Below are 27,418 nucleotides of genomic sequence, written 5' to 3' on the forward strand. Positions count from 1 at the left end.
TGCTAAGTTAAAGGTGGGGTCAGCATTTTTATTATTTTTTTTTTTATTTATTCCCCCCAAGCACATTTTGTAATATTTGGCAAAGTTCTTCCCACATGTGGGCAGCTTCAATAAAAAATATCTGCCCAGAGGAGATATTGTTGCCAGCAATGCAGTCTGGCCAGAAGGCAGCGGGAGATAGGATGCTAATAAGTTCAGAAGGGAAGAGGAGCGCCGGACCCCTGGGACGAGCATAAAAGGCTTTTATTCCGTATGCTTCTTAAAAAAAAAAAAAAAAAAAAATCATAAAACAGCTTAAAAAATTACACCTCATCCGACAGGTATAAATAATCAGAAGCTGGTTAGTTGTGTTTCACAAACCTGGTGGGACTCTTGAGCTTTGGGAGAGCACTTGGATCTGAGAAGTCTTTGTTTATCATTATCTCCTGCTTTCTTTGCCTTGTTAATACATAGAGCTCTGAGGACCGAAGCTCTGGTTTTACTTCGCCAAAACCCCACCACGATTCCCGCTCCATCACTCCAGACCGAAGGTCTGGAATACCTGAGCTAGCAGCTACTCATCTCATGATAAAAGACCCCAGCGCTCAGCTCCTCTTTGTCCTCGGCCTAATTGGAAATTCATAGAATAGCTAATGAAATGAAACTTGGGATGATGTACGCAGGTTTTTTTGTATTACACGTCAGCGCATGGCATGCTAGTCCTGTGCTGAGTTTCTGATGCTTAAGTGGATCAGATCCCTATTATGAAAGTGTAATATGATTATAGTGCAGTGTAATTGGAAAATACATAATAACTGTGTGTGTGTTGTGTGTGTGTGTGTGGAGAGGAAGTAGATAGCGAGCACATTGGGTTATATGAATAAATGAAAGTCAACAGTCAGCAGTTTTGTGGGGTTTTTCTTCGCCTATCCTATCCCATCCTGCTGAAAGCATACTTTTGTCAGATAGTAACGCATGAAAGGATCTAAAAAGCGAGATCGTGACGATTTTAGAAGTCGAGAAGCGTGTTGTCGTTTTCCTTTCTGATTACGCGCACCTAATAAAGCAAGGAAATCAGGAACCCCCTGCTGATCTCTAAAGCTCTCTTATCGTGGAACTTGGAAACGCCAAGCCTCTTTAGCTAAAGCGTGACCATTGAGGCTCGGCTAAAACGCTTCCAAAATTTATTATTCGGCTTTGGCTTTGAGTGGCCGGCATCTGAGCGTCGGTTATCCTCCTGAATAAGCTCGCAGCTGAATAATGGCGGGGTGAATCAGGCTGGAGAGGCACCGTAATAAGCCTGTGTAAAAGGCTTTGCTGGGAATGGATTTAAACAGGGAGAAGCGCTAAAGTGGTAACGGCCGACGGCTATCGGATAACGCAGCGCCGTTAAAAGGTCGGCTGTGCGGCTATCCCAATTTTAGCTAATCCCCACCACCTGATTGTCTCTTGAAGTGCCCCCGTGCCGCATACATTCATTAACAGTCCACTAGAGGATTTATTTGATTATTTCCTTTATTTCCAACAACACACTGCCTCCCCCCTCACCCTCATACACCCCTACACGGGTAATCAGTAATTCCCAAAACAGCGGCCATTGGCTCGATTCGGAATGACCTCATAGAAGCAGAGTGCCTTTTTGCGGCAAATAACCCACGTCTCAATGTCAAGGCATTAACAGATACGGTGTGGCGGTGGGTGGATTTTCATTTTGATGTCCCAAACTACCCCTACTAGCCCCCCCCCCCAACACACACACACAGCTCCCGTATCTTTTATGCGCATCAGGGAGCCCCGCGACCTCATGCCTGAACCCCCACCAGGTTGCCGCCTTTTGACATAGCCTCTGTGTAGGTCTCAAATAGAATTTTTAATAGCGAGTCATTATCATTTTGATTTCGCACCCAAGGAGAAGGACGACCTCTGGCATTTGTGTGTGAGGCTGGTGCTCGCAGCACCGCAGGCGGTCTTGAGCCTGTACCACGTCCTAAAGAGCACCGCTGTGAAAGAGAAATGACACTTTTGTAGATAACAGACCCGCTGATTTCTGACTGCATGCCTGCTTTAGAAGCAATGGAACGTCACGCATCTCACAGTGCAGCTGAACTTCGGCTGTATAGCGGACAGAGGGCGGTCAAGTAATTAAAGTAAACTTTAACAAGTATCCATTGATCACATCCGTATTCCGACTAAAAGCAGGTTTGTTTCACTTAAGCACAATTCTGACCTGAAGCTCACTGTGTTCTGCAATATCATCTCAAGCGAGGAGCAGTGTTCATGTCAGTGTCGTCACGGATCCTCCCAGTGAACGCCATCTTCCAGCTCACTTTGTTTTCACTTCCTGGTTCTGACACTGCCCCTCATTTGTCATTGGTCGGTTTCCCAATTCATCTCTCTTCAGTTCAGCCTTTGATTAGAATGTTCTGTGTTTACAAGCTTACTGAGTCCTGTTCATTTAAAATGGAGTTTTTTCCTGTTTTTGTTTGTGTCCATGTTCAGCATTGTATGTCTTTTGTCATGTTCCTCTACACAGTGGTGGTTAATATGTAGCTGATATGAAGGTACACACAAAAACACAAAGATGTTTGTTTCGTCAAAGTAAACAATGATATCAAACCCATTTCTGCTCTCTGAGATGCTCCAAGTGCTTGTTCATCTAAAAAGCAGCTCGAGTAACGCCCTTAACATCACCTGTGTTAGCGGCTTCAGACTTTAAACACTAATCATTCGTCCTGCTAGTGTGGGTTTATTTATGTGTGTGTGTGTGTGTGTGTGTGTGTGGATTTGTTTGATGTGCTTTAAGGACACCATATTGCTAATGAACATGACAAAGTGAGATGAAGAGTTGCAAAGGATCAGATTTGTTGTGAGGCAGGTCCAGTAGAGCAGCTGTGTTGCTGACCTGTGTGTGTGTGTGGGGTTTGATGGAAAGCTATTAAGAAGCTCACCTGTAATGTCTAATAGCGTTTAGGAGCCACTGAGTTACTGGCCTTGACTCTACACAGGGGGAGCAGCTGCTCTTGTGCCGAACACTTCCTTTGATTCAGCCTCACACACACTGCAGACTTCACCCTGTTTTTGGGGACGAGAAGATTCTGTAAATGTAATGTAAATGCCTTTTGTTTATCCGCCAGCCTATTTCTGTGGATAAAAAAGGAAAAGTCCCATAGCCTGGCCAGAACAAAGCACCTCTCTGCATGTGTTGTCTATGGCATGTGTGCGGCTTTTTCTTCTTTCTTTTTTTCCCCTCCCTGTCTTCCTTTTAATTTTTTTCCCCCGGTCCTTTCAGCTCTGTGGATGAGGTTGCAATTAGCATGCTAATGACATGATCTAAGCCTCTAAAGATCAAGTCAGTAGGAGGCCTTTCTCTGTGTCTGGAGATAACAAAGAGCCTTTTACCCAAATCACCCGATGAAAATGTGCTGCATTTATTCCACGTGTCCTGATTTCTTTCAGATACACACACTTGTGTTCTTTTATTATTTTCTTTTTGCCTCTTCTTCTCAATATGCCATTGAGGCCCTGTCGGTCTGTGGCTTGTTTTGGTTAAGTACATGAAGGAGTTTGTATTCTTCTGGTTTAAAGCGCACGGCATGTCGAATTTGCATATGTTCCCAGACCTACTTGATGTCGCACGCATTTAGGAGCAGAAGTGGCTCATTTAAGAGAGCTTGTTTGGCCAAAAAGGTTAGAGATCAAAGAGGCTCCCAATGAGAAGTGTTTGCTAGCCGGCTGTGTATATTCCATAGCGTCAGCCCGGGCCTAATGAGGAGTGGCTAATAGCTAGGAGTGGCGGCACGAGCGAAGAGTTTCTGTTGATGGACTGCACATTCAGCACCATTCGTTTTTGCTGAAAAATGTTTTCTAGCCGACACGTAACCCAGAAAAGGCCGTCAGACTAATTCAATATGTTTTCAATCATTAACTTCACTAGATTCAACTGGAACTTGATTTTGAGTGGAATCGGGTTTGTGATCAAATTTCTTTTACAATTTTATCTGACCTCTTTCACATACATGAGCTGACTGACACACAGCGATTGGCAGGCATCACTGTGATTGACAGGATTGAGAAATGAGGAAAAATCCCTCCCATCCAGAGAGTACTCTCTCTCGTCTCCTAGCAGTGCGATTTGACCTCAGGATCTCCTGACCATTGGGCTAACACTTCTGTGATGTGAGTACACATGGAATCACAGACTCCTGAAAGTTCCAGGAGTTTTTAAATGATAAAAAATGATGGCTGCTTCTTCCAAGAAGTTATAACTAGGTCATGGTTGTATTTTCCAGACGGACGGTCGTCCAGATCGACATAAAAATACTAATCACAGAATCAAGCTTTGGACCCGGCTTTACTTTAATTGCCGCTAATGATGTGAGCAGAGATTTCGATTTGACGTTTCTTTAGGAACTTGGAGGACGTTGTGGAAAAAAGATCTCTGTTAGGAATTGTTTTTTCAGCCTCAGGTCAGAGGTCAGGAATTATGAGTTACAAGCTCTTTCTGAAAGCAGCATTAACCCCAGAAAAAACCTCTGAGTTCAGAGACTGGTTTCAGCTCTGTATTCTCAGATCTCATCGAACTTTATAGCAGACGAAGTTTAAGAGCCTTAAAACGATGCTGCACAGTGAGTCATGTCAGCGATGAGACGTTGTACACAGGGTAAACTCGATCGTTTTATTAAAAAGACTTTGCTTGCAGTCAGACTTCCATCACATTCAACTAATAGCCGCCATCTTTACCCATCGTTGCTATGGGTACCAAACATTCACCTATATCTCAGGGATATATATTAGAACTTGATAGATGAAGAAGAATCAGTTGTGTTTTTCTTTCATTAACAATTCTCTCTTCGGTGCGAAATTCTGTATTCGTATTTGATAAGCGATGAAATAAAAGCGGTGCGGTGCTAGAGTGGGAGTGCAGTCTCTCCTTCATCCTGCAGTCAAAGTGAACAAACAGAGGGGTTGAAAGCCGGCCCCTGACTGAGGGCGGGGTGGCGGCGGTTTAAAGCTTCGCACTGGTTCTGTGTGTGTTGAAAGCACCTGGGAGAGGATGCTCCGAGGCCTGGCCTTTACTCAGCCCCTCTGTTCCCTTTGTTCTCCCAACAGCATACACACACACACACACACACACACACACACACACTCTCTCTCACACACACCGTCCGCTGTAGGCTGTGGATTTGAACCCTGAGTGCTGCATGATGCTGAAATTGAGCTCCAGTCCAAAATACCTCACACTCTCTCGTCACACTCTCATGGCTGCAGATCTGGGGATTTATTTTTATTTTTTTTTTCCTCCATCTTTCCTCCTTTCATGAAATCGTTGCAGTGTTTTTTGGGGTTTTTTTTCCTCAGCCCGGTGTGCATTTTTACTGGGTTCAGTGATAGCTCGGTGTATCCGAGGACTATCAGAGACCGAAACGGTGTAGATCAAAATAGACTCCAGCAATTCTACAAATGGACTCCACCGGTCAACCAGACAGGAGGAGAAAGACAGGAAAATGGAGACAATGATGGAGAAATCAAACAGTTTCTTTCCTCCTTTCTTTCTTGCCTTACATTCGACTTGAACACAAATATATCTAAAGCGCATTAAGAAATAAAGCATCACAGTTAGACGTGTTTGTTCGTTTTTGAGCATCTAGTCAAACTTTATTTAATTGAACTTATTTTATTTTTTTAATTATCCCATTTGATTATTAAGCCACAAACCCAGCAGCTTAGCATCTGTTGCAGGTATGATAAAGTAATCCAAAGATGATTAGATCTCGACATTAAAATATGATTAGAAAAATGACTGACATTTGCAGCTTGTTTCATTACGCCGAAATGTACAGGGTTCTGTTATCAGCACCAGAAGTCTAATTAAAATGGAAGTTCAATTAAGCTTTTAGAAGGAATTGATTTTGTAAGCCTGCCGCATGACGTGCACTCTAAAAGGCCAGATAATACGCCTTAATTAAAATGTAAATCACGTTCATTCATTCATATATATATATATATATAATATGTATGTGTGTATTGCACTCTTATAGGTCGATGGGTTAAAAGGGTTTAAGTTGTTTTAGGTTTAAAGTTACTGTTGTGCAATTTCTGGTGTTTAGGGTTAGGGAAATCCAGAGGCATGTGTTAAACTGATGGGCTGATGTTATTCTACATACAGGGATGCATCCATATGGATTCTCTAATAGCTTTGTGGTATAAGTTACGGTCGTGTATATGATTCAACATTCAGGTCGGACATTTCTGAACTCGTTCCTTGTCTATTTTTGGTATTTGACCTTTTATTTAACTCTGAAGGTCATTAAGAGCAAATTCGTATTTTGCGAAAGCAGCTTATAAAAAGCAAATCCACACAAAGTCGTAGGTGTGCATCCAGATTTTTCTCTGTTCTAGCACAGAGGTGATGGGATGAACTTCCCATCATGTCAGAATTCAATTTAGTTTAATTTTATTTGTTTAGAGCTTTTAACGATGGACGTTGTCTCACGGCAGCTTTACAGAACATAAGAAACATAGTACAAAAAGAACCAGACTCAAAAGGGAACCTCATCCTCATTTGGGTGACACCAGAGAGTGTGATTATAAATCATTATAAACACAGTTCACAGTCCTGAGTCAATAGAAATCAAATGGGTGGGGCTATGGTCTCTAAACAGTACAAAAATAAAAAGGTAGGAACTACTTATTATCGAGTCGCACTCATATTTCACCTTTGATTAGCTGTTTTATTCTTACTGTTGCTTCATATACATCTGCAAAACAAAATGGCTACCTTGTTTAGCGATATATACGCCAAAGGAATTGGAGTAACGTATCGTTTTTTCTAATAAAAATCGATCGATCGATTGATTTGTTTTCCAAACCTGAACCAAAGAAGGTTTCAGGAGCTTTTTAGCTTGAATATGAAGGCAGGACCTGGTGTTACACCGAACAGACAGCGAGTGAGGCGGATAAGAGCACAGATATACTTCTGCAAGGAGCATTAACGCTAATTTTAACTTGATACACGACACCATTATAGTGAGCCTTAGAGCTTCATCTGCTGGAGACTCCATGGATATTTAAAGATCTAAAGGCGATTTGGATTGATGCATCACTTTAAAAAAGTCAATTGTAATAAATCAATTATTAGCAATTCGATTATTGCCAAAAAGGGAGGGACAATATGTGCGTGTAAATTGATTTTATATTTTTAAACGGATGTGTAAATAATTTCATTTTAATAGGCTAGCAAAGTGATAAGCTAATAAAAATAATTATTTTCTACGCCGTTATCCTTCTCAGATTTAATGTTTGGCTCAGAACAGAGATCATATCATAGTGATGTCATCACGAATCACGTAACCTTTCACATGCCATGAGTTCTTTCTCAGTGTTTTGACATTATCATCACCGAGCACAAGATTTCGATGATATAAAGTAGAAGCCTCTTTAAAATCCCAGCAGAAGCTTCCCGTTGAAAATGGATGGTTTGTTTTGTTTTGTTTGACGTCCGACTCTAACACATTGTTTCGAGTAGCTCTTAGCGCGATATGCTGTGAGATCGACCTCACTCCGTCGTCCGGCGTGACCCGCCGTCACAGAGGCCAATTTAGCTCCAGAGAATGGATTGACACGATCCGTCCAGTTCGCAGCAGTCTAACCCTGATGAGCATGTCCACCCAGATGTAACTTCTATCAGCAGTGTGTCATATCTGTCTCGGATATATCGCCATTTTATTATTACCTGCTAAGTGAACTCTGTGTGTGTGTGGAGCGAGAGCTGGAGATCCGAGACGGTGTTTCTGCAGTCCTGTGCCTTTCAGCAGGACACTGAAGCTACAAGAAATACAGTATAAATTCAAAGAAGCCTTTATTCATTCACATACCGTACGCATTCATTCATATACATTCATGAAATTCTTTTCCTCGCATATCCCGCCTTGTAAAGAAGGGACTTGAACCCCTGACCTTCATATCAGTAATCCAAAGCATTAACCATTTAGTCGCGACTTAGCGTCACAGACACACAGAAATGTGTAAAAAGGAATAAACCTGTTGTGAGGGAAGTAATCGCATGATAGGATGCGACGATGAAGTGGACTTTGTTTCGTGGAATTAGTTTTATTTCTTTTATACTGCAGCGATTTGCCAAAGATGACTATTTGTTTATTTATCTGTTTAGAGTTACATTTGTAAAACATCTACAAATTTGAGTTAGTTCCTCATCTTATTCACGTTATACAGCAGAAGATAATGGGGCAGTGGTGGCTCAAGCAATTAAGGTTTTAGGGTGTTGATCAGAGGATTGGGGTTCAAGCCCCAGCACCAGCAAGCTCCACTGTTGGGCAATTGTGCAAGGCCCTTAACCCTCTCTGCTTCAGGGGCACTGTATCCTAGCTGCCCCTGTACTCTGACCCCAACTTCCTCACCTGGGATATGCGAAAAAAAGTATTCCACTGTGCTGTAATGTCTGTGTGGCGATAATAAAGGCTTCATGCCTCTCTTCATGCTTTTACTTCGTAGCTTTATTCCTAACGCTGTCGAATCCTCAGCAGCTTCCAAGCTGAATAGCTCTGCAGTGTGTTTTCTCTTTATCTTTTATCCAGACTACTTCAGTTTGTGCTTATAGATTTAAGTTTATATAATGCTTCCATGTACGTTCTTGGTGCTAGCTGTGTGTGAAATAGATCGATGAAGGGTCGGATCAAGCTGTGTGATGGGCGTGGACATGAGGAGGCGTATGATTTGTCCGGGAATGGAAGTCAGACACCGGGAAGGGGCGGGACGTTTGGGAGTTTGATTGGGATGAAATTTAAACAGGTTAGTTTGATTGAAATCAATTTAGTACGTTTTCTGTGAAACTTTATGCGAGCTGCTAAGAAGCGATGCGTTGGAGACCCCTGGTGTACACGTTCTCACGATCCTGACACTGGAGACTCCTTTTGTAAATGTTTGAACGTTCCTCGAGAAATCACAGCATTAGTACTGTATAAAAACTGTGACTGCACTACTTTATAGAAAGTGAAGGATCTCCTGACCAATCAGAAGAGCGATGTGGGATGAAATGTCATGTATTATGTGGTAATAGGCTGCAGATAGAGCTCATGATAATGATCTCCACTTCTTTGCAGGTGGAGGAGCGTGAAGCTCAGATACAGGAGCTCCAGGACACGATCACAGAGCTCCACCAGGAGATGTCCCTTAAGGACCAGGACAAACTCAGGCAGCTTCAGCAGCTTGTCCAGCTCGAATCCAGGGTCAAGGAGCTCACGCAGGAGGTAGTGCGTCCATGATCTTTTTTCATGAAAAAGTAGTTCTGGGTTCAGATTGTGGACAAAAAGAATGACTGTTTGGAGTGATAAAGTAAAGTAAACTATATATTGACCGAACAGTGAATCTGACCATGTAGCTGTTTAATATTCAATCTGTGTTTTTTTCCTTCTTTTTAATATGTAATATCTGTATTTTAAATGACCCTCAGAATGGTTGTGTCCAGTTACAGAGCTCAGAACAGACCATCGCTCAGCTCAGACACCAGGCCAGAGACAGAGCTACGAGCACCAGTGTGTTACACAGAGATGTGAGTAGTAGCAGCATCATATCATTTACGTGTGTGTGTGTGTGTGTGTTTGAAACATTCCGTGCACTAAGGTTTCAGTAAGGGAGTCCCAAAGCGTTTCTCTTTTTTAAAGACATAATGTACTTACTTTTTTGCGTTACATGTACCACAGCGAATTTGCTCGTAAATGTTCTAAGCAAACGCGATTATCCGGCTGTAATGTTATGGAGACGCAGGTAGAGAATTCCTGTTCTACATTAAGTACAGTTGAGTGCTAAAGTGAAAGAAGACATCCGATCATTTCCTGTGGCAGCTCACTTAAAGTAACATGCTTAAGATTTGATTAGAATTTCGATCGTAATCACTTTACAAAGGAAGAAGATACTTCAGGAGGAACTTTGTTAAGCACCTTCTGTCTGCCTATAGAAAGAGATATGACTGATATGGATATAGATATACGCTGACCGTCCGCTTTAATAGAAACACCTGTACACCTATTTATATATACAGTTATCTAATCAGCCAATCATGTGGCAGCAGCACACAGAGTGTATAAAGTATATCAGATACAGGAAGAGATAATTGCTGTGGTTGTGACCGTGGGATGGTTGTTGGTGCAGTATTTCAGAAAACTGCTGATCTCATGGGGTTTTCCATACACAACATACAATGGTGTGAACACCATGATGAGAGGGATCAGAAGAGAATGATCAGACTGATCTGAGCTGACAGGAAGTTTACAGTAAGTCAAGGAAGCACTCTTTGTAGCCATGGTGAGCTGAAAAGCATCAGAAGACCACATCAGGTTCCACTCCACTCCTGTCAGCCAAGAACGAGAATCAGAGAGCTAAAGATAATCAAATCTAATTAGCTGTCCAGTCTTTGTACTCACTTCTCCAGCAGGACAATGCCCCTGTGCACAAAGCACACAGCTAGCTCCATCAGGACATGGTGTGGAGGTGAAGGTCAAACTGAAAGGACTCAAGTGTCCTGCGCTGATCCGTGACTCTGACTCAACACCTTTAAACACTCAACACTCAACTGGAACAGGAGCCTCGTCGAGATCCCAACATCAGAGTCTGATCTCACTAATGATCACAAATCCACACAGCCACAATCCAACATCTAGTGGAAAGCTTCCCAGAGAAGTGGAGCAGCAAAGGAGGAATAAATCTGGAATGGAACATCTAATAAACATATTTTAATTGTGATGGGCAGGTGTCCAGAAACTTTTGGCCGTAAAGTGTTTGTATACTTTTATGTTAATGTTATGATTGGATCTCCTGATTTTTTTTTTATAGTCTCTCGTAAAATTCCACACTATAATTCACAGTGTAGGTTTTTACTACGGTTTAAACCTCGCAGATTACTAAATAAAAAATTATAAAATGGCTTTAACAATTAGGCTCAGATAATCAACTATATATCTACCTCTACTATTAAGATGATGATGATGATGATGATTATAATTATAATTATTGATAATCATAGATATAATAGATAATATTAACAGATAAAACAATAGATAATAAAAGTAAAACTATCAGAGCACTCAGATGGCAGGTTAAGAGCTTAAGAGGAAATATGAAGCGCACATGAAGTTACTCAGCTTTACGAAGGGAAAGACGATAGGATGCCGATGAGAGTCTGAGAGCTCTAACCTCGATCTGGACGACCATCTCCGATTGGCTGCCGGATGGCATGAAGCCGGACGACCGAGTGGCTGTGAAACCTGCTCTAACAGCAGATGTGCCACATGTTCAGTCCAGACCGCTTCTGATCTGAGACTCTTGGCATGTTCTCACATCTGGCAGTGGGCTCCGTGTGCTGATGAAGCGGATCGGTTAAGTCTAATAAATCGTAATATCGTGCAATTTTAATCAGGGTCTAATTGTGTCTAGATGAGGCAAGATTGCAGACAGATCTGTGAAAAAGAACAGTAGAGGGTTTAACCCCTGGGTGTGTTTCTCTTCATGAGCTGAGAATATTTAAAACGATGAAATATTATTTTATATAATGAAAAATTATTTTATTGTGTGTGTGGATACCTTCTCCGATTTGGTGTGGGTTGATAATTCTAGAGATACATCTAACAAAAACATTTTTTCTTTAAAAAACTTTGAACTTTGCTTTGAACTGACTTAACTAAATGCTTTAAAAAATAATCATAATAATGGGAAGAAAAGTGAAAAACATGACTCTTTTATACAAAAATATACTTAATCATAAATATAATATAAAGTCATTTTAACAAAATAATAATAATAATAATAATAATAATAATAATAATAATAACAAAATATTTCTATTCCACTCCCAAATAATTAAAAAATAATAAAAAAAAATCCAACACCATTTATTTCCATTTGGTACAGAATTTTTTTCCCTTAACAAACCGCTTTGAAATGATTTGTAACTAAACGATTTAGAAAAATAATCATCATAATGGACAAACTTAAAAACTCATGACTCACACAAAAATATAATTAATTATAAATATAATATAAACATAATTTTAACAAAATAATAACAAAATACTACTACTAATAATAATAAATAATAATAATTATAATAAAAATACAATATTTCTATTCCACCCACAAGTAAAAAAAATAAAATAAAAAATACAGAATTTTTATTTCCTCTGATTTTTTTCCCTTAACAAACTGCTTTAAAATGATTTGTAACTAAATGCTTTAGAAAAAGAATCATAATAATGAAAAAAATTAAAAACATGAAAATCATGACTTTTTCACACAAATATAATTAATTATAAATATAATATAAAGTAAATTTAATAATAATAATAATTATAGTAACAAAATATTTCTATTCCACCCCCAAATAAAAAAAACATGACTTTCACATAAAAAAATAAAGTCTGAATATAATATAAACTAACATATAATTTCTTTAAATTTTATATATATTAATATTTCTATTCTACCTTCTCCAAAAAAATCCAACTCCATTTATTTCCATTTGGTACAGAAATTTTTCTTTCCTCTGATCTTATTTCTTTTTATTTCACCATTTTTTCAGAACCTAAAAACGTAAAATAAAATAATAAAATAAAATAATGTAATATAAATAATATAATAATATAACATAATAGAAATATAAAGAGAGGTTGCAGCAGATGCACCAAAAACCTGGGCTAAATACGTTCATGAGCTAAACACGTACAATTTCAATGTTGCTTGATTAAAAAATAAATGTTAGTGTTAAATAGTTAGTTTCATCTAAACGGTTCATTTTGACCCGAAAACAAATCGCACAATCGTATAAAACCGCTCCGACGTTTAGATAAATAGTTCTAAAAAGGTCATCGTCAGAAAGTTTTTCAGGTGATTTCCGGTGGACGGACACACGACAGCGCGGCGTAGCAGATTAGTTTTCCACCTCGGCTCGTCCGGTTGTGTAGTCAGAGTTGTGTAGTCGCGGGTCAGGAGGTCATGACCTCTCGGGCTGAAGATCCAGGTGAAGTGTTCAGACTGAGCATGCAGCGTGGCACATGTAGCGTACACCAACACACAGAGATGATGAAGAGGGGCCCGGAAACACCTGGACACACTCGAAGAATACGCACACACACACACACATTCTCCAGTTAAGGGCTGTTGTGCCTTTGACCCAGCTTTTGTAAGAGTCGAGGTCAATGAAATGCTGAACTGAAAGCATGAGGGATGTGGAATAGATCTTGTGGAGAAAAAAAGAAAATGCTTTTAAGCTGCTTATTTAACAATTTTTTTATATGTTAATTTTTAAACTGGACTTGAACCAGTGTCAGATGATGATGATGATGATGATGATGATGATAATAATCACTATTGTTTATTTGTTTATTGATTGATTGAATGCAAAATTGACCAAGGTTCAGATATCCAGGCTTTAAATTAGTTTTAAAGCTCATCTCAGTAGTATTTTTTCCCATTTTAAAGAATCTAAATCAGTTCTCAAAATAATCTGCTGTGTTTTTTTTGTCGGATAATTGTAATTTCTGTTTATCCAGAGCTCAGCTCCGTCCATGGAGTGCTGCTAGAACAATTTCACACAATACTCCAACCCTTCTTTGTTTCACTGCTTGTACTGTGTGTGTGTGTGTGTGTGTGTGTGTGTTATTTAAAGAGACGCTGTCTGTGTTTTGTTGTGGAGCGAATGAGCTGGAGGGTGCACGTTGTCTGTTTAGGGCTAAAAATCTGTTCATGGTGCGTCGGCTGTGCCCCCCCTCCACTCCTCCGCTCTGAAATCTCAGGAGGGGCTGGATGTTTATTGCTGTTCTAAAGTAAGCCTTTGTTGTTTTGGTGTGTGCTCTGCATCCCCTTTCTCTCTCTCTCTCTCTCTCTCTCTCTCTCTTTCCCTCCCTCTCCCTCCCCATACCCCTGTTCCCCCTTCTGCTTTCATTTTCATTTGGGAAAAGAAGGAGGGGGGGCATCTTTCTGGCCGCGGGTGCGTGATTAGAGCGAGAGTGCTTCTCAGCAGGACTCTCTGCTTTATATTCATCAAAAAAGGGCTTGCTTTGATTCAGTGCAGCTTTGACGTGTGACAGCGCCACCGAGGAAATCGTGCACTTACATCTCCCCCGCCATTTCGTTCCCTTCTTTCTCTCTCTCTGTCTCTCCCCCCCCCCTTTTTTTTGTTTCCCTCCCCTTCATTCAGCACTATCATCTAAACACGCCCAAACCTTTGCCTACAGATTACTTCTCATACCATCACCATCATCATCATTTCTAGTCTTATTTACTAAAATGAAACTTTTTCCAGATTTGTTTATTGTATCACACACACAAGTTCCTTCTCACAGTGATGATGAATCAGTTATGGATCTCGATGTGCAGGTGAAACCCTGGTGTGTTCTTCATCTCAGTGAGGTTCTTTAGGCAGGTGAGAACACATCAATCATACTCGGGTCCCAGAGAATCCGAGAGATCTGCCCTGAGTCCCCTTCTAATAGAGTGAGAAAAAGATTCAACTCCGAATCGACTCGGTTCAGGGAGTCAAATATGTTTTAGGTGTGTGTGTGTGTGTCGGGTGCCATTATTTTAGTTTTATTTATTTATTTATTTATTTATTTATTTGCTAAATCGAGACAGTGTTGTAGAGCGAATATGTTCTAGAAATGTAGAACAACAAACTGGCAGCTACACACAAGTTATTTTTTGATATATTTATCGAATCATTTATTCAGCACCAGCTCTAGGTCTTCACTCGGTTTAGATTTTAGTTCTTTTTCGTTCCGTGTCTGTTTTTTTGAGCAGTGGAATGAGTTTTAGGAACACTTTTTCAGCTTTCCTTTTAGCTCTCCTCCTTCGTGGATCGTGTCGACGACGAAACTTTCGCTGATTCGGACATGAGAAACAGGCTAATAGGTGTGAAAATTTCAGTGTCCACTCCAGGTCCCAGTTTTGTCTAGAAACATTCAATTAACGTACATTGTGAGAAAATTCGCTGATTGCTGTGGACCTTACAGGTTGTTACTTCGAGGTCTGGTTTTCTTCCCATGAAGCATTGAGTATATTATTTTGAACAAAAACAACTTTTGATTTCCGTTAGCTTGTATGATTCTACAGCTTTAAACGCGGCACTAGTCAGGTAGAGCTCACGCCGAAGAGGAATCGCAATCAAAGCGCCGCAGAAGTGAACTGGCAGCGATTTGCTTGTGTCCTTCTCTACACAAGCATATATATATGTGTGTGTGAAAGCTCCACTAATAGGCCCTTATTCCTGCTGTGCCCTCAGTAAGACACACACACACACAAGCTTAACATAAGCATTCTATTTCATATGCAGTACAGTCAGCACCATCTCACATTTCTGTTTGTGTGAATTCACTCGGACACACCCAGGCACCTCGCTCAGTCTGTGAAAATCATCTAGTCCAATTTGCATTCTTGGGACACTTTGCGCTCTCTCTCTCTCTCTCTCTCTCTCTCTCTCTATCCATCCCTATCTTTCACTTCCTGTGGTGCATTTTGTACAGATTCAAAAAAGATCCAAACCAAATAGAAAACAAAGCTTTTTGAAAAAACTTCATAGCCGCCTGATCCATCCTGATGTCCTGTTTCTGGTTGGAGAAGTTCTCATCACTCAGAGGTTGCTCACTGCTGCTGAGGATGACTCCACATCTTCAGCCTAGAGATACATGGGAATGCTGTGGATGGACCACTTAGAAACCACAACTGCAAGTGATATGAACAGTTTTGCATACCTTCAACAAGACTTCCTGTTAAAACTAGAATCAATTTTCTGCTTAGACAAGTGCACTGTTTTCACCACACAGTTATAGAAGAGAAATGATTTATATACAAATGCCCTCCCTTGAATTTTCTCATTAAGAATTGAAATTTCCATCGGCATACGGAGCATTTTCAGCATATGAACACACCGAACCAAATGCTGGCTAAGTTGCACATACATCCGGGAGCCGTTCAAAACCTGTTAGCGTCAGTGGAAAGCCAAGCAAAGAGAGTTTACGAATATTTTTCCAATCAGAGAAAGCTGTTTGGAAAGACTCATCAACCCACAATATCAGCGTTGCCTTCGCCATGCCTTCAAAAGCTAGGTGATTTTCGAGCGTTTTTTTTGTTGACAGATTGGTGGCGTGGGCGGTCTGTTCTATTTTCTTTATCTTTATTTATCTTTATTCTTTATTTATCTAGCCCAAGCTTGGTGGCATGACTTCCTGTGAGGAGCCTTGACATGGAATGCTTGGCTTGGGTCAGTTCTTTGTAAGCAGCCATACAGTTTACATATGCTTTGTATTGGGAATATTGGGAATATTTTTGGGTGGCTGGATTATCTGCATTTACATTATTTCTTATGGGAAAATTCGTTTCACAATACACATTTTCACCTTAAGAACTCGCCTCCAGAACCGATTAAATTCCTATGCTGAGGTCTCACTGTAATCTCTCTCTTCTGTGTCACCCAGATGAGAATGAGGTTCTGTTTTCTGTCATCTCAGGGAGTGTTTCCTTCACCACAGTCACCTCTGGCTTGCTCATTAGGAATAAATATTTGACTTATATGCTGAATTGATAGATTTCTGTAAAGCTCTTGTATAACCGTGTCTAAAATTAGTGCTACACAAATAGAATTGAATTAAAAACAATGGAAGGGTTCAATTCCCAGCCCATGCCCAAACCCCAGCCACTGGATACAGTGCCGGTCCCAAGCCCAGATCAAATGGGAGGGTTGCTTCAGGAAGGTCACCCGGTTTAAAACCGGTGCCAAGTTGTTGTGCGGACCGGTCAGTCCGCTGTGGCGACCCCTCTCACACAGGGAGCAGCCGAAAGGTCATTTATATGTACTGTATTTAGTTCTAGCAATAGCTTGTTAAACCCATAATGTTATTACTACTAGGACTTTTCATCTGAGGCTTTTCTGGAATTAGGACCAGAAACGAACAAAATATTTGGTTGTATTGAGTCAGTTTCACTTTGATTTATTACATTCTTGTGCTATTATTATGAACGCTTCGGCGCTACAAACCACACTGCAAACCAGAAATTTTGGACCAAACCTCCAGCGGTGTCACCTTAAGTAGTAGTTACTTTTTCTCTTCGTCTAGATGCACTATAATCCTTTTGTTTGACCACGTTGGTGCTTTTACCATTCAATCCGCACATACACTCATCTTACTCCTGAAGTGTTTGTCGTAATGTTTGACATTGTATCACTGTCTACCCTTTTATTTGGTTTTGTGTGGCCAGAAATTTAAGAAAGCGTTTTTTTTGGCTTCTTGTTTGTTGTTTTAGCTTCCTTTGGAACAAGCCTCCTCAATCTGAAGCAATTGCCTCACTTTTATCCTCTTCTCCTTGTTTTGTTGCAGAGTGGGTATTTGAGTCGTAAAGAGCTCACCTCGGCTCTCGATGTAAAAATAAATAAATAAATGGCAGGGTGAACATTGTCTCAGAATATGGCACTATGCACAACGTGTGCCGACAAATTGAACGCGGAGTGTGTATTTGTGTACTCACGTCTCTACAGTCAGTGATTTGCAGTTAGAAAGCCACAGGAGCTATTAGAGTTTGATGGCAGTTTGAAGGCACTTTTATGACTCTGATAGCCGTGTGAGGATCTCCTCCATGTGTCATTTTAGCTGAAAGTGAACACTTCAGATCCCTCGGCTTGCGAACACGATATATTCGTGCGCCATGCCGAAGCCGAGCGACCGTAATAGAGCGGGAGCGCGGGAGTGTAAAGTCAGCCCTGCTCTGTAATTTCTGATGTTCTCTTGCATGACTAAACCCCTGGGCTGCCATCTTGTCCAGAGTTATATCTCAGAACTATGGAAAGGAGATGTTTTGTGTTGCACAAAAAAAAAAACCCACACACAATTCAATCCACAAAAACCGTTTCGGAGAGTCGGACAGCACTTAACAGCGGCTCGGCTTCACGCAATGCCATGATGACAGCAGCCGTAAAAATCACACTTCCAACCTGAAGTGTTCTAGTGAAGTTTATTTTCCAGAAAAGATTTCTTTTGTTGCTTTTTTCCCTTTTTACTTCCACATGTATTTACCTTCTCCCTGACTGTCACTCTGTACCGCACCAATGCAGATGATTTTTTTTCTTTTGCACAAACTGACAAGTCTCACTTGCGCACTGTTTACCCACCATTTGAGATGTGTATTTATTTGTAGCGGGCGTGTATGACGAAGAAAAAAGGATTTATGGATCAGGCAGATGTTGGTTTGAGACCTCCTCAGCATTGCCTCCTCTCTGTCAGAACGTTGGCAGACGTTTCCTTTCTTCTTCAAAAGCTTTCTTTAAAAATAACCTGCCAGCTGTAGATTTCGTACCCGAGGAAGGAAAATGAGAAAATAAAGACGCTTCGCTCGGATAGATGTGACAGAGGGCGGAGCGAACCTGCAACATGAACGCTAACGTCACTGCCAGTCAGTAGGAAGTAAGATTATCATCCAGACACTTCAACTGACGCTAATCTCATCTTCTGGCACCTTTAGATAGCCGGACGCGATCGCCTAGCAAAGCGGAACGAACCAGATCACGATAAGTACCTGTCCTGTCTTAAAATGGCTTTCAGTGAAAGAGCTAGAGCCAATTACATGCTTCCTGTCAACTGAGTAGATATGAGCGGGGTTAAGTACTGGAATTGCTGACTATCGAGTCGAACCCCTGTTTGTCCACGAAAGTCAATGAATCTATGCATCCTGTCAACGGATGGAAGACCTTTGGAGTCTCATATCTGCTTGTTCCTCTCTGGTTCCTTCTTCACTGCATTGAAACATCTGCTGTTTTGGGTAAAATTGAGAACCTATTTGAGGTGGCAGCGAGTTGGTGTGTGGTTTGTTTGTGGTCTGGTTGAAGACGTGATTGTATTTCGATGAGCTCTGAGCAGCAGATCTCCGCTCCTCTCCTTCATTCTCCTCCCAGTTTGACACCTGACTGGATCTCAGATGGAATACATACGAGTTTGTACATAATGACCTCATTTCTTTCTCTTATCCCCTCGTTCTGATCATTCCTTCTGCCTCTGGCTCTTTTCTAATCTGTGAGAACTTTCATTTCTTTCTCCTAAAACCTGCTTGATCGGCCCATGGCGAGTGCCGCCCCCCTGATGCGGCATGTCCTAATACCACACACCAGAGGGACTTGTTCACGGACGAGAGAAGTGCTAGCGTAAAAGCAGCTCCGCCGTTGAGGGTGTGCGTAGCCGAGGCTTTGTTTTCTGCACTGATTCACAATGAATGATTGTAGACAGATTCAGGTTAACGGTTCCTGTGTCCTGGATCTACAGAAAGTCAGAGGACCGCATCAAAGACCTCTCGAGCACCTAGAAATTACAGATTCTTATCCTGTTGTTGTTTTCATTGCTAAGTAAGTCCCTGTGTTTCTCCTTCTTGCAAGATGGTCAAAAGTTGGTGCACCCCTGACCATGCTTGGTGAACATTCCTTTCCAGATTTAGTCCCAAGACTAAATTCAACCCACAAGATACACATTAGTAAGATCAGACTCTGATGTTGGGATGTTAAGTCTTCCAGTTCTTGTTCATCCTAAAGGTGTTCACTGGGGTTGAGTCAGAGTCAGGGCTCAGTGCAGGACACTCAAGGACTTCCAGTCCGACCTTCACCTCCACACCATGTCTTCACGGCGCTCTGTACTTTGGTTTCTAGTTCCAGTGAAAGCATACAGTCACATTCTACACGATTGTGTGCTTCCAACTTTGTGGCAAAAATTTGAAAAGCCACATATAGGTTTGAAGGTCAAGGGTTCAAAATATTTAGGTCATATCGTCTATCCTAGCAATCTAAGATAGCATTTCTACCAGATCTTGGGTAGTAGTGTGTAATAACCTTCACACCGAGGAATTCTCCATTGTTTTTGCGTTTATTAGTTATTACTAGTGACCAGAGACCTTTTCATAAGATGGGAAGCAGATGAGCAGATTATAGATAGTGGATGAATAACTAGACTGTTCCATACCCTCTCTAATTTCAGCATGTTTAGTTTGGGAAATAATTGCGATAGAACTAGATTCCCTTCCGCTGCTTTACCTCCATCAGTTGAGGAACAGATTATCATTAAGCTTACTCGCTGGACTTTCATGAATCACAGGTCTGTACATAACACACTATAAACCCTGGGGCTTTACCCAGCTTCCTTTTACATCCTTCTGTTCTGTCATGGTTCCACACACACACACACACACAAACACACCTCCACATCCATACATCACATCCTGTGTTGGGTTTTTTTGAAATCGTCTTTTTTGTCCGGTCCGGCTTCAGATTTGTCTTTCTATTTATGGCATTATTGTAGTCTGTTGTTTCCTCTAATACACTTTGTGCTAAGGAGTGTGTGTTTGTTAGGATCCTGTTTTTTTTTTCTTCCTTTCCTTCATTTTTTTTTTCTTTCTTTCCAAGCAAACCAGTCCTGTTTTATTATTCATCAGCTCGACACGGTGCCGTATCTCCCTGCAGCAAAATGGACAGAGTGGCGGCGGAGGAAGGCGTGAGACGGATAGTCACGCGCAAGCGGCCGCTCCTCCAATCCTCTTGTGAGTTGACGCCGGGTGACAACAGAATTCATTTCCAAAGAAACCGTAGCATTTCTGTGCATGAGAGAGAAAGACAGGCTGCGGTAATGAACCTCTGCATTCAGAATTAAAGACAAGTACACGCGTCATCTTTCTCTCTCTCTTATTTTTTTTCCCCCTACTCCTGCTTCCGTGGCTGTAAAGCTTGCTATGCTGCAGTAAAATAGTTTACAGCAGGCAGGAGGAGAGGAAAAAGGAGAAGAGACACAGAGCTCCTGCAGGAAAAAAAAGAAAGAAAAGGAGGAGAGGATTACTGCAGTACCCCCCTCCACGTCTAATCACTCATCCCAGGCCATCAATCAGGCCAGGCCAAGAGCCGTGTCGCTTTAAAGCCTCATCACCGAGGACACTTTTAATCGCGCCCTCTGTGCTAATAACGTAGTTAAGCACTTTTTCCATTCTTCATCACACCACATCAGGATCCTATAAAACCCCTCCGAGAGCGTGGCTAGCATTTCCCAAAGTTAGGGTGAAACTCCAGAGGCCTGATGGAAGGTTCTGGAAAAGGGTGCTGAAGGGAGGGCGGGTGTGTTGCAGTAGAATAATGAGGCCACAGCCTGGCATAAATCATCTCTCAGGATAAATTGGATTTATTTGCCGTTCCAGGGGCCAGATAATCACTCCTACGAGTGATCCACTTTTTTTTTTCTTTCCTTTCGGAGGTTTTCACCGGCGGTGTGTGAAGTGAAGTGAGTTTTAGGTCTGTCGGTATTTCCTAAGCCTCTGCAGCTGCTGAGCAGCGATTTCGTTTCAACAAAATGCAATCAACACATTGGATTAAAAAGTGGTTGTGATTTTTAAATATTACACTCCTTCGCCAAAATCAATAAAGGAAGTCAATAGCTAGTCCCCGCTCGCTCGCGCGTCGCCGTGCCGTGACAAACTCGCACCGACTCATCTCGGCTTAACAACTTCAAACATGCTCCATGTTAAAAACCCCTCCAAACTGTCCTCTGCGAGTCAGGGCAGCTTTAAAGGCCAGGAATTTCAAAGTCAACCCTACCACAAAAGCTTCTCTTTTTTTGTCTGACCTTCTTTAGTTTGCATATGTATTATATACTAATGCACTAATATTTCTCTCTGAATACAATCCAATGCTGAATTAATGTCGATATCTGAGGCCTTGGAAAAAAATTGAATTCTTACCCGAACAATATCAGAATTCAGAGTCCTGTAAGTTCTCGTTTTTTTATTGTTGGGATCTTAAAGAGCTGCAACGCAGCCAGGTAAAGTGTGAATAAAGCATGTGCCTGGTTTGTAGTATAGTGACCTCAGTAAAAGTGCTTGTACCTTTAAAGTGTTTTGAAGGACATTTATGGATTTTTATCAAAAACGCTCACATTATTAAAAGAGTCACGGCTTTTGTTGACTCTGAGCTGTTATGGTCAATTTTGCAAGGATAAGTGCGTACGAGCGTTGTGGTTTGGGCTAAGTAAGAAAACGACAGGTAAAAGCTGTATTCCACAGTTATGTACATGAATGGCATTACAATATTGTTTAACTTTGGTCTTTGCACTCAAGCAGATGCTTTCAACTTTGAGATTTTGTCTCTGGCAGAATCTTAGCTATTTGACGTTAAATTCCCACGTGAATGGAGCTTTAGACGCAGAAATACATGACACGCGACTGTTATCGAATTGGCTTCTTTTATCCGGAGAAAATGGCTAAATATACAGCACTTCAGAGAGGAAAATCAAAAGATGCGCTGCTTTGAGAGAAAACACTCCACCGAGTTTCAGTCTCTCGACCGCTAATCAACTGTCCGTCTTTATGAGACGTCGGTGCGTTTCCGTTCCTTCGAGTCACAAGGTCACCGATTTTTATTTTCTCTGTTTATCTATAGACTCCGAGGTATAATGGATGAAACTAGACAGAAAGAGGGAGGGGAAAAAAAAAACGCCTTCTCTAGATGACCCTCTCACATAAATCCCCAGAACGGCACCATCGGTAGACTAATATCCGCCACAGCCAGCAGGCTCGCGTTTCACATCTTGATCAAATCAAGCTTCCTTTTGTTGCTGAAGCAGGAGATAGCCGGGCACTAACTGAGCAGCGCTAATTACAGTCCGTGCCGAACGGCGAGAATCTTTCAGCTGGAAATGACCCGGGGCTTTTTTGTGAAGTATTTTTAGACGAGCCCATCCCCACGTAGCCGGCGAGGTCCGTCTGGTTCGAGGCGTGTGGAGGAGGTGGTGATATAATGAATGTTTGACTCATGAGATTGATGTAATGTGATGCTGGACAAACACAAGAAAAGTTGTTTTCTGAAAGTGAGCATGAAACTATCAAAGTGAGAGGAGGGAGCTTGTAGCTTTTTTCTCTCTCTCTTTTCTTTTCTTCTCTTCCCCGCACACACACCGGGATTATACACACTCCTGGGCGTACATGATGAGTGGTGGGAGTGTAATAAACTGCAGCCCAGCGTAGGACAGGTGTCAGCGTGTCCTCTTTGTCAGCCATAAAAGTTAATTAAAGAAGAGGAATTTTTACTGCGCTCGGCCGTTCCGGAGCGGACGCCCCGGCTCCTGCTTCATAACGGTTTCTCTTTGAGCGGCTGTCAAGGCGAGAACGGCGTGCCTAAGCTTGTCTCTGTGTGAAAATCGAATGGTGTGTGTTTCTTCTCCTTTGTGTGTTTGTCAGCGTGTTGTGCATATGAGCAATGCGTGATTACGGTCTAGCCCACACTAGAAAAATGATAAGGTCACGTGCACTGACCCCATGACCTTTGTCATTTCCTCCTCTTACTTTCCATCAAGTTGGTCATATACCAGTTCACACCCCAAGCCAGAGAAGATGAACGCTAGCACATCCTTCCTCCAGGACAATGTTCTTTTTTCACTCTGCCTTCTTCCACATACACGACCTCACAGATGTCCACCATCGGCTAACGTCGCCGCGAATGACGGAGGACACTCTAACGCAGTAATTCTGTCCTTCTGCTCTCTTGGACATTTCACAGATCTCCGAGGCATCGCTAGGATTTGAACGTCTCGTCTCCTGGCTGCAAGGCAAACACTTTTCTGTTTACTCCACAAGGGAGCCATTTTTGTTTGTTATTTTGACGTGAAGATAAAACCCTCTATTCTCACCAGCCACAGTGTTGCTTGTATACTATCCAGAGCAGTCCAGCATGAAATTAAAATACGAGATGTGGACAACAACCTTGCAGAGTGCAGCCATCTTGGATTTGTAGAGATGAGCAGACAGTCTGGTGTATTCAAACGTCTCGTAGAAAAACATAGTGTGAATGGAAACAGATAAGGGAAGTAAGCGTAATCGAGGACAAGACCTCATTTATATTTGCCTTGTTGCTGGTGCAGCGAGTAGAACGTCCATCACTGACAAATTTTGCTGAGTTGAGCTTCACCTAAGATACCTTGTCAAAATAAAATAAATGTAGGTTTTGGTCTTGCAACTCACCAGGCAATTTTTTTACATTCAGTCTGACTGTTCCAGGCTTTTCTTTCCATCCATCCATCCAGTTTCTGAACTGCTTTTTCTACACAGCATTGAAGGAACCTGGAGTCTATCCCAGGAGACACAGGGTACAAGGCAAGGGACGCTTTGGACAGGGTACCAAACTATCACAGGACACAATCACACACTTGTTCACACACTAGCTATAATTTAGAGATACTAGTCAGCCTACAGTACAACATGTGTTTGGACCGGAGAACCCCTCTGAAGCACATGTGCAAACTACACACACACACACACACACACACACACATCACATCACATCACATACACACAGGGTGGAGATGATTGTTGTATTTTAATATGACAGAACCAGTCTGATACACAGGTGTTAGAATTCTTCAAAAAGTGATATCAGAAAATAAATCAATAAATGGCTCAAAGATTTGAACTGGATGTTGAAAAGAATTTTTTAAAGCTGGAACTACAAACATGAGGTTTTTCTTTTGTTAGACTTGAGCTTATTATATTTGTGTTTTCTAAAAAAAAAAAAAGCGCTATCGTGTCATCTCTAATCTGTGATAACAAGCTGCTGTTGGTAGATATCAGAGCAGCCTGTTTGTGTCTGGATGTGGACCGTGTGCAGTGGTTCATGCCGTTTCTTCGCTCGCAGGTTTGGGTTTAATTACCGAGAAGCAGCCACTGTATACCAGAGAGAGCGGGGTGGGAGTGGGGCGACAGTAAAGGATGCATTAAGCAATTAAAGTTAGAGAGGACAAGAACGACGCCATGCTACGCTTTTTTTTTTTCTTCTATCCAGTAATTGCCTGGTGATCACAAAGGAGGCGAGTGGAGGGAAGAGTGAAAGCAATATGCTGTACATCAGCATTTTATACTGACGGTCTTTACTACACACGTGATCTCACTTTATTGCTCACACACTTATTCTTCAATACCCCCTCACACACACACAAGAAAACATCAGCATGTAATGCAGTGTATCATACATCCCCCCACATACCAACTGGCATATGTGCAGCACACACTCAGTCTTGTCTAATTATACATGCTTCAATATTTGATGAACAACACAGGAGTTAGCCGCTCGTAGCACCGGCGAGGTGAGAATGCAGGGATTATGTTAACAGCGCTCATGCTGGCTCATCTATGATTTATCTGCTGGTCTTCTCTGCCACGCCGGCTGCCCACGTTAAAGCATTTGTCTCGCCTGTTTGCGCCAGATAAGAGAGCGGAAATTCTCGAACGCGACGCAAGAAAGCACGAAGACGTACCAGAGAAAGAGCCTGGGAAAGAGAGAGCGGCGGAGAGAAAAGACGAGACGAGAGAGGTGTAACCTTTTGTTTGTCGGCGCTGAGGAACGGGAGGAGGCTGAGGAGCGGCGATGAATGCTAATGTATGCGGCACACAGGGCTTTCGGTCACTGATTAGCAGCAGGCAGGCAGGCGGAGGGAATGCAAAAAGAGAGTGCAAAAAGGAACATAGGACGACCTGGACGGCCACCTCATTTCAGTTAATACGTCTTAGCGTGCTGTGGCAGAAGGTGCTAGAAAGTCAGGGAGATAATCAAGAACCCCAGACACTTACAAATGCTCATGGAGATGGAACTCCTGATATTGGACTTATTGCCTCGGTTCAAGCAGTCATTCTGCTGATAAACAGTGAATGATTTTGTTTTAGAGTACCTTAATCCCCCGGAAAAAAAAATGTGATGAGTTTCTACAAATTTAATGCACTCACAGACTTTTCTGTTTCAGCTCCCTTCACATTTACAGCACAGTATAAATAATTTACACACCACGAATGCGCATATAATACATAAATACACATCATAAATGTCTGAACAAGCGAAATTATGCTCAAAAGAGCCTCTCAAAGCAAAAATATATGCTCTTGCAAAGCTGTGGCTGGCATCCCAGGTTGCACTGTAAACATACCACAAGCGATCGATGGAAGGGGTTTTGGCAACACCGTTCGCTTGAAAATGTGGAATTTAGACATTTAATATAAAATAAATGCCTTTAGATAATGATGCACATCAGGTTCCTGATTGAAGGACAGTAGTCCACATCCCTGACCTGAAGAGATCTGTGCCTTCAGACACGTCTCCCCTCCTTTTCCGACCGCTTAAACATGATTAAAACAAACAAAATGTGGCCTTATTAGATTACGCCAAAGGACACGAGTCCTCAGCGTCGATGATCTTTTTTTTCCCCCGGGTTTTAATGAAACGCTGCTCAGAATTAACATCGTGTCAGCTAATTTGATTTACTGCCACCTCTAGAAATGCCAGAGTCTCCTGATTGGGCTTGGAGATGGCCATGTTCCAGCTCGGCTAACAGACTCACAGCAGTGAAATGATCAAATAGATTATGCCTTTAAATCAAACCCTCGTCTCGGGTCCTTGCTGGTTGAATTGCAGGTGGAAATAGAATTCAGAGTACTGCCCATGCAAAGATGCGGGACATTGTAGCTTAGTGGTTTCAAGGCATTGGACTACTGCGAGTTCACATCCCAGCTCCAACAAGCTGGCTGGGCCCTTGAGTAAGGCCCTTAACCCTCAGTTGTATGAAATGAGATAAAAATGTTAGTTGCTCTGGATAAGGGTGTCTGCCAAATGCCAGGAATGTAAATATATTATGGGGGGAAGTGGTGGCTCAGTTGGCTAAGGTATTGGACTACTGATCAGAAGGTTGTGAGTTCAAATCCCATTACCACTGAGCAAGCCCTCAACCCCTAATTGCTCAGCTGTGTACAAATGAAAGAAATATAAGTCGCTCTGGTTAAGAGCCTCTGCCAAATGACATAAAATGTAAATGTAATGCTACCGGTGAGAAATACTGGGACGATTGACAGTTGTAAGTGGTGATCAAATTGGACAATGGAAACGTCTGATGTAAAAAAAAAAAAAAAAACCGGTGTCTGCAGCTTTAAATACAACCAAAAAAACTCGAGTCTCAAAATTCCATTCTTCAAAATGCTCCTACATACCCCAGGTTATGTATCACATAAATGCCTCTGTAATTACTCAGATCCAGTTTTCCCCCAAACTGGAGTTATTATCCCTTGACTCCAGATGTCAAACCCAGCTTGAATAACTAAGGCAGCTAGTTAGCTTTCTGCAGCTCAGGTGTTGCACGCTCGGACTATTTCCATCGGTGCCAGGACCACAAACAATTTTGGATTATATACATTTCATTTTTTGGCTCTGCTGCTCCAGGGGAACATTCTAGTGGTCAAACCGGAGAACCCTTTAGAGTGGAAGCTCCCCTTATCCCTGGTAATGTAAGCTCTGATATATGCATTTCAGTGGATTCTTGCCCTGGTGTTTGTCGTCGTAATTTCTGTAAAAGCCCCTATGCTAGCCTGAGATACCACAGAAGACGCATGTGTA

General features: G+C 41.8%; 1 protein-coding gene across 8 annotated transcripts in view; it reads left to right on the forward strand.

Moving 5' to 3' along the window:
* The window catches only part of LOC131360335 (polyamine-modulated factor 1-binding protein 1), a 169,884-nt gene that overhangs the window by 56,154 nt on the left and 86,312 nt on the right, over positions 1-27,418 (forward strand). For 7 of the 8 annotated variants that reach the window (XM_058400665.1, XM_058400664.1, XM_058400663.1 and 4 more), the window contains 2 exons: positions 9,099-9,245; positions 9,449-9,547. In XM_058400665.1, the coding sequence (XP_058256648.1) occupies positions 9,099-9,245; positions 9,449-9,547 (246 nt within the window). The remainder of the gene's footprint in view (positions 1-9,098; positions 9,246-9,448; positions 9,548-27,418) is intronic. The other variant, XM_058400669.1, reaches the window with a different exon arrangement.

Source organism: Hemibagrus wyckioides, linkage group LG10, assembly GCF_019097595.1.
Source record: "Hemibagrus wyckioides isolate EC202008001 linkage group LG10, SWU_Hwy_1.0, whole genome shotgun sequence".
Lineage (NCBI taxonomy): Eukaryota > Metazoa > Chordata > Actinopteri > Siluriformes > Bagridae > Hemibagrus > Hemibagrus wyckioides.